Raw genomic sequence first — 8,354 nt, 5'->3', positions numbered from 1 at the left:
TTTTTTTTTTTTTTTTTTTTTTTTTTTTTTGAGGTGATGGCCTCTGAACATTTCAGCTTTACATGTATGTTCATACACTCACACATGTGCACACAGTCATCTTGGGGTGCTAGTGTTCTTTCTGTGAACATCACTTGTAGAAAGAAAGGCTGAAACACCAGTTTCAAATACTGTTCTCTTCTTCTCTCCCCAGTCATACCTATATATGTCTTTCTCTTTCTTTTCACTCTTATCAGTGCTACTTCATTTCCGGTTTTTATTCTTCTCCTGTTACTGATTTAAATCTTTCTTTTGGTTCTACCTTTTCTCCCTTTCCCAGGAAAATCATCAGGTATGACATTCAGCTTCCTGAAGCCTTTCACCTATTTACCCCTATAGAGGAGTTTGCTAGTTTTCATGCTAGCTAGCTTTGAGGGCACTTGACTTAAACTCCTGCTACATCACTTTAACAGTGTATAGAAAGACTTCAAAAATTATCTTTTCCTTAACGACTATTGTGCTGTATCAGTCCTTACGATCATCATTTGCTTATGACTTTAACTATTTGGGGTGCAAGTTTTCAGTGCTATGGATTTGCCAGATTCCTCTGAAATACTTAAGACAGAATCATTTAGCTATTTCTGATAATGATGTCTGGTGCAGACTTAAAGATTTCTCCTTTGTTGTTGTTCTTGTTTTTTAGTTTGCTTTTGTTTTCCTATTGTTTTTAACACTTGCTCACTTGTCTTGGAACAATAACTTTGTCTGATAGTCAGAAACTGGTTGGTTACTTCTTGGACGTTCCTATGTGTTTTTTTTTTTTTTTTTTTTTTTTTTTTTAAATGAAAATCTGCCAGAAAATTGGTCGGTTTTCAAGTCTTTAAATTTTTGGAACGTACAGTAGACTCCTTTGATTTAAATAACTTAAGTCTAGAGAGATTACATTATCCTGGATCCTTCTGTAACCTCTGACAACTCTTACTGTTACCCAACATTGTATGAGCTCTCTCTGCTGTTCATAATGCAGTCCAAGAAGAAGAAATAGTCACCCTTTATTAACAGCTGCTGCTGTTTGGATATAAGAAGTCATCTTCTTCTGTGCTCTAAAAAGACTTGACCACCTACTGCCTTTCCATTTATATCCCAACACAGTCCGGGTTGGATGAAAAGAAAAATAGCGATTTGGACAAACAAAGTTTTGATGTGAGTATTATGTGCGGACAAGGAAAGGAACTTCAGGGAGAGGAAGAACAAGTGATACCATTTTTCCTCTGCACTCCTCTGTCCCAACTTAACGGCAGATTCTAAGGTGACGTCTCTCTAGTTCTTTGCACTCAGAAGCTGTCACTCCTGCAATCTAGGGAACACGCAGGAGTGATTTATGATGCCTTATTTGGTATTGGAATTTACATTTCCATTTGAGATGGACTTTATAAATGAAAGTTGACATAATTTGATCAAGTTTCTTCCCTTCATAACAGCTGATGAACCATACATAAGCATCTTATTACCTCTTCTTCAATTTACTACTCCTTTCTGAAGTGATGACAGACAGAGTCTTCTGCTTGCTTATGACAACTATTTTTCCACCAGCTTACTCAGATATATGTAAATATATAGTTGTGGAATTATTATGCTATGATTCTGGAGAAAGATAGCATTAATCATTGACCAAAATGTTTAAAAAAAGCAAAAACAACCCATCTTCATCTCTGCCTTCCCCCAAGCTGTTGCCAAAGGTAAACATGGAAGAAAGAAAATCAGAAATGCATTGATTTAAAATGCAATAGCAATCAATCAGTACTGATCACTGTATTTTTAAAAATATATTTAACACACTTAAAAAAAAAATATATATATATATATAATGGATGATGGCATTTAGGCACTAACAACAGTCAAAACCCATCTTCTCTGGAAACTCATTTGACAGAGGCATTTTGATGTTAAGTACTTAATGACCTCTGCAGGCCATGCAGCACCTCTCCTGGCACTACCTGAAGTAGGAGGCAGCGGCAGTAACTCACTTAGTAATTACTTAAATGATGACTTCTTGGGACATTGAGGACTACACGTCTGCATCTTTATCATGTGATTGTACTGTGTAAATATAATTCATGTTTTCAGGGCTCTTGCTCAGCTACTTGCAAATTCTAGGTCCCAGACTTCCTTCATTGACTACCTAACCTGATACTGCTGGTCACAAACAAAACCCAGCAAGTGCAGATTTCCTCTTGATACAAGCAAGCTGCTCAGAGACTCCACGCAAGGTCTGGAGAACCTGAAGCAGGATTCTAGGCTGACAGAAACCTGCTGAAGTTCAACAAAGGGAAGTGCAATGTCCTGCACCTGGAGAGGAACAACCCCAGGCACCAATACTTGCTGAAGAAAAGGAGCTGGGGGTCCTGGTAGAAACCACACTGAACATGAGCCAGCAACGTGCCCCTTGCCATGAGTCTGGCTAATCATATCCTGGTCTGCATTAGGCAAAGCATAACTAGCTGGTTGAGGGAGGTGGTATTTCCTCTCTACTCAGCACTGAAGGGGGATCTTATCAATATATAAACATCTGAAGGGACGGTGCAAAGAGGATGGAACAATATTATTTTCAGTGGTGCCCTGTGATGGGACAAGAGTCAATGGGCACAAAATGAAACAAAGGAGGTTCCCTCTCAACATCAGGAAATGTTTTTTTACTGTGAGGATGCACTGGCACAGGTTACCCAGAGAGGCTGTGGAGCCTCCTCCTTTGAGATATTCAAAAGTTGTCTGGACATGGTCCAGGGCAAGCAGGTTTCAGTGGCCCTGCTTGAGCAGGGGGATTGGACAAGATGACCTCCAGAGGTCTCTTCCAATCTCAGTCATTCTGTGATTCTCAAAACAGGCTTTCCATTTTGGTCTATATGGTGACCTGAGTTGGGTACAAGTTGCACAAAACAAATGATGGGAGAGAGTGTGCCTATGTGAATCCTGGTGATGAGCATTTGTATGTAGTATGTAAACTTGCAGTTTGGTGTCTTTCTGGGCTGACCTGAAACTGAACTTTAAGTTATCCATGCCTTGTGAGAATGTAGTAGTCATGGTGCTGTAAGCTTGAGCCCTAGAAAGCATTTAGTGGTAAGAACTCAAACAGACCTGAATGGACAGGTGATTACTAGCTTTCTGAGTAGGACAAAAAGGGTGGTACTCAAAGCCTTGCCCAGACACAGACAGAATACAGGTTAGTATTTGGGTCTCCTATAGCCCACGTAATTCTGGGAAGTCTTTCTCTTGGTATTTCATTAAGACTGAAAAGCTTGATGTTGGTGCCTGATTTCAGGAAGCGTTTGAAGGCTGAAATGCTTGGCTGGCCACTGAATGGAACATTAACCTTTTATCTTTTCTCATAGTTTCACTTCTGACAAGATTAGAATAATTGGAAGTAGGGCTGGTAGGGGTCTTGAGAAGTCATCCAATAGATAATATAGTCTGCTTTATGTCACAATCATTCTATAGAGAACCAATTCCTTGCAGGCGTTAATCTATCTCTTTTTCAGAAATTTCTAGATGCAGAAATTCTTCAGCCTCTGTAGGATAACTTCTAGTGTTCTTGTGATCTTAACTATTAAAGACACTTTTCCAACTGTCTAATTTACTTTTTTTTTTTTTTTTTTTTTTTTTTTTCTACAGTTGAAATCTTTTATTACTTGGTCTTTCCCCACTTGGCATCATTCTTGTTAAGAAAGCTGTCTGCACAAGCTTGCCTTCCCCTTCTTTTAAGCAGTTCTTCAGTCCCTGTTTCTGTGACATACTTTCTGAACTTCTACTGGTTTGGGTTGCTCTCTTGCAGATGCTATAATAGCCCGTATCTTCCTAGAACAGATTGCTTCATGTAAGGCTTTATTGATCTGAGTTGGAGCTGAAAGCCTTGTGAAGTACTGTTGCATACCTTGCATCTGTTAGAAAATTTCTGCATAGTGTTTGTTTTCTGTCTCAACCCAATGAGATCACTGGCAGTGGTCTGTGGTCTTCTTCATAGATCCTGACGTGATGAGTCTCTGACAATATTTTCTGTGGAAGCTTTTGTTGTCTCATGTCCCATTTAGGATTGACAAATATACCATTGGGTGAGCTGAGTTGTTACTGCTAAATGTTTTCTTTCAGAACATCTGACAGAACAGTGTGTTTTATGAAATTGGTCATTGGTAACTGCAAACAGTGTCTATAACAATATGTTATTTATTTCAGAAGGGGCAGTAGGTTATTCAGCTGATGTCCCTGCGTCAGATCGACCCCACAGCGAGACAGCCACCTATGTTAATATTCCTGTCAGTCCGACTTCCAAAAAACAACTTCATTACATGGAACTGGAACTTCAAGAACCTACCACAAGCATAAGAGGTAAGGAAGTCTACAGTACTATTTAAACAGCAAAGGATGCAGTAATGCAGAAGGTACACGGTATGGGGAATCTTAATTTCTCATCTACCCATAGCCTCTGGCTAAACGAGGAGTTGTACCCAGGTACATTTGTGAAGCACTTCTTGTAGCTACTGACTCTTTTGGGAAAGATTTTGAACTAACAAGGTTCTTTAAGATGTTGCATCCCTCTGACAGGTGCATTGTATATGCAATCCTAAAGTGAACATTTCTATGTCTGTAGAGTTTGACAGACAGTAATTTGCTTCGTGTTCTCAAGAGTTTCATTGCATGTATTAGGACTGCACTTGTTTCATTTTCCTTGCTTGGCTTCAGAGACAGGGTTGTGGGTGTAGGTTAACAAGGCTTGCTTCTACAGGTACTGAAGAAGACAGTGCCTCTAGAGCCATGCAGCAAATGCTTAAGAACAGAAATACGGTGTTCTGTCTGCTTTCCATGTGAAAGGTCTGCAGAGAGGAAGCTAGCAGAAGCATTTGATTCCCCTTCACCCCCTGATTCTTTGGTCTGCATATGGGTATTTACTTCTAATGATTCATTTGGAGAATTAGCATGTAAATGTGCATTATAGCTAACATGTACAGACATTTAGAGGTGTAAGGAGGAATTCCTTACAGACAGCTCCTAATCAGGATTTGGCATTCAATTCCTAAGTATTGATAGATTTTCCATGCTTAATTTTCAGCTACTGACATTTTAATTTTAATACCTTTAATATCAGCATGTTTACAACTTTGAAATGCTAGGACTTTTCTTTTTTTTTTTTTTTTTTTTTAAATATAGATCTCTGTATAACACCCTGTTGAGATATGAGAGTGATGTTTTAATTTTATTTTAAAGACAGTAAACCAAGAATGAAGAGATTTATTTCCATAAACTGACATGAACTTTCTTAAATGTTAAACGCTAACCCATGATCAACTTGTATAACTTTGAAGGTGCCTCAGATGATAATAACTATTTTAATCTTTCCTATTAAAGTTTTTCCAGCTTTTGGAGTTGTATGTCTGCATCCTTACAGAACTGTTCTTCTCTTGAACAGATTGAGCAGCTTTTATTCACCTCATTTCCATTAACTGGAGTAAATTGCCATTTTGTTCAATTTTGTCGTCTACAGGGAGGAGCAAGGGTGGAGATTAAAACTTGGAGCAGAAATACAAGCATTTCAGATTCTTATTTGATGAAAAACAAATACCTGAAATATGTAGACAACAAAGCTTTTGAGATTGTTTTACTTGTGGTTATCATCTTACTCCCTTTATAGAGACTGCTGTAATGCCAGACCAAGTTCCACATAGAAATCTAAGGAAGAAGTCTCTCAATAGCTTAACCCTGGGTCAGTCTTATTCTGGAATGTGTGGTATAGTCTATTATAACGTTTTGTTTGGTATTTCAGGGAGCGGATCATCCCGATATGCACAGATTGACATCACAGCCACTGAGACGGCCCACAAAGTGGGAACACAGCATGCGCAGTGCAGGGAGGAACGCTTGCAGGAGCTAGAGCAAAAGAAGAAAGGGGCTCAGCAGTGACCTGCCTAGCAAAGAACTTTTTGCTTAACATAAGCTGGTACTAATTTAACTTCCAAAAGATTCACATTTATTGTTAAAAATACAAAAACTGCCACTGAATATTGCATTTATACCAGATTCATTCCAATATATTGATTCCTAATTGGAAAGCTGGTAGCTTGAGGGGTGTGTGTGTGTTCTTTCTTCTTTTCACTCTTTCTTCCTTTTGTTCTTTCTTCCTTTTGTTCTTTTTAAAATTTGGTTGTAAATTCCAGATTTTTTTTCCATATACAATAGATGTAAGTTACCTTTTTGTGTAAGTCTAAAGTCATGTAAGAACCTGGAACAAATTCCAGTGTTTATGAAATTGTGGCATTTTCTTTAAAGATAAAGAACTTGAATGTGTGCAGGTAAGGGAATGTGAGTGTGAGTGTGGTATGTGTACACATAAGTTTGCATGCGTGTATTTGTATGTATGTAAACACACATTACAGATAAAATATATGTATATATCTGAGTGTATAAATTATGTAAAACCTTTATTAATATATTAATGAAACCTTACAAAAGCAAGAAAACTCAGTGCCTGGATTTTTTGCAGGCACAGTTTTGTTTAATTTATATGCTCATTTATGGACATGCTTAAAAATATCTATGGGTAATTCAGTTTTATACCTCAACAAGAGTTCTGTAGCTTTGGCTAAAATTGCTCAGCTTTAAAAGCTGTGGTGTCAGGCGCACGTAAAGACAAGGGTGCATACAGACAAGAACACATGCACACAAATATAATTTAATTATACCAATAAACTGTAGCAATTTGAAGAGATGTTTAGGGTGCTTCTGTTCCTAAAAGCTCTGTTTTAGACAGCACGAGCTTTGCTTTCATCGCTGCTGAGAACCTGTAATTCTTATCAAGTTTTACTGCATCTGAACATACATATGACTTATAAAATGAGGTTTCAGGCTTCTCATACTGAAAAGCTTAAAAACAAGCTACTCAAAAGAAACAGTCACTTTTGATTGTGAGTTCTTTATATATCTCCAAAACTATGCCTAATGTCCCAGCATCAAAATTGATTCATCCACCTTGATGCTAAAACTTTTGACAAATAATTCTCTACTGTCCCTAAATAGCAAAAAAAAAATAATAAAAAAAATAAAAAAAATCCAACAACAACAACAAAAAACAGTTCTGGAGTTCTAGGTAAGAGCATGATGTCTTCAGAGATGCTACAGAATTGACAGAAAAAAAGTTCTGTTGTAATATAGGGTTATCCACAAATCTTTGCCAACTTGCTTTTGTACAGTGAGATTGTATGATACAAAACTCGACTTAATTTCTTGTGTTGCATTGTCTATGCAATTCTTGTTTTCTCTGTATTTGTCCCAAAACGTTATTTAAATAAAATGTAAATATAAATATGGCAGTGAACCTACACGAAAAAAGTAGTGTACTTGCAAAGAAAACAAAGTTTTGGCTGGAAAAAGTATCATCTTTGGCTTCCAGAGGTTCTCAAGAATGATATCTTGGGTATTACAATCCTTTGTCTGTGCTTTTGACTTCATAAGACACAATATCACAGCCCAATTCTGTTTTTTAGATATGCATAATTCATAATATTGGTGAATGTAAATTTTGTGCCAGAGAGGGTTCACTGAGTGACCTGGTAGGAGAGGCAGTTGCTTGTTTTTGAGATAGCATTTGGCCTTTAAATTTATTTGAATGTAGTCTCAATAGTAATGTAAAATATCAGAAATCTCAAATAAAAAAATACGCATTTGAGAGTTGACTAATGCCATTTTCATCTTTTCTGTGCTGAGATGTACTTTCTTTTTTTTATCAGCCTAGCTTATTTCTGAAGGAAAAAAGGAATATTTCTTATGAGACTCCCAGTTTAAGAGGTGGTATTATTATTATTAATAAGAATAACTATTATTATTATTTGACAAATAGGCAGTGGTGATCTACTTTATAAGCACACATTTGGTAAAACTGGAGTAGCCTGGACTTGCAGCTCCTTGGAAGCAGGACATCAGGGCCCAGTGCTCACCAGGCCCAACAACTGCTCTTCCATTAAGAGTTCTCCACTGGAGGACTTGCAGGGACAAAACTCTTGTGATAAGCCTATTTATGCTTAATATTTAAAATGTGTGTTGCTTGCCTGATGCACTGAAATGCAGTGTTTCCCACTTTCAGTCTTTGTTTAGTCAGCATTTCAGAGCTGTCTACTGCAGTAAAAAGCTGGGGTCTCAGAAGGCCAATGCTCAGATGTAAGTAGTGGATTTTCTTGTGCTATATCATAGCCTCTGTGCCAGTGCAAAACTGTTTTCATGATGTAGTGAGTTGCTTTCTGCCTCCTATATCTGTAGGATGTATGACAACAGAATGGAGAAATGCCCTTGTCTATTGTCTCCAAGTCATCCATTGGCCTTGATATGACATCATA

General features: G+C 37.6%; 1 protein-coding gene across 4 annotated transcripts in view; it reads left to right on the top strand.

Annotated features, from left to right (window-relative positions):
* Positions 1 to 7,052, top strand: part of DOK7 (docking protein 7) — a 64,583-nt gene extending 57,531 nt beyond the window's left edge. For all 4 annotated transcript variants that reach the window (XM_035325033.1, XM_035325031.1, XM_035325032.1 and 1 more), the window contains 2 exons: positions 4,207 to 4,359; positions 5,792 to 7,052. In XM_035325033.1, the coding sequence (XP_035180924.1) occupies positions 4,207 to 4,359; positions 5,792 to 5,928 (290 nt within the window). In that variant the 3' untranslated portion in view covers positions 5,929 to 7,052. The remainder of the gene's footprint in view (positions 1 to 4,206; positions 4,360 to 5,791) is intronic.
* The last annotated feature ends 1,302 nt before the right edge of the window (positions 7,053 to 8,354 follow it).

This window comes from Oxyura jamaicensis, chromosome 4 (genome assembly GCF_011077185.1).
Source record: "Oxyura jamaicensis isolate SHBP4307 breed ruddy duck chromosome 4, BPBGC_Ojam_1.0, whole genome shotgun sequence".
Taxonomy (NCBI): domain Eukaryota; kingdom Metazoa; phylum Chordata; class Aves; order Anseriformes; family Anatidae; genus Oxyura; species Oxyura jamaicensis.
This window is presented reverse-complemented; position numbering and strand designations above follow the sequence as displayed.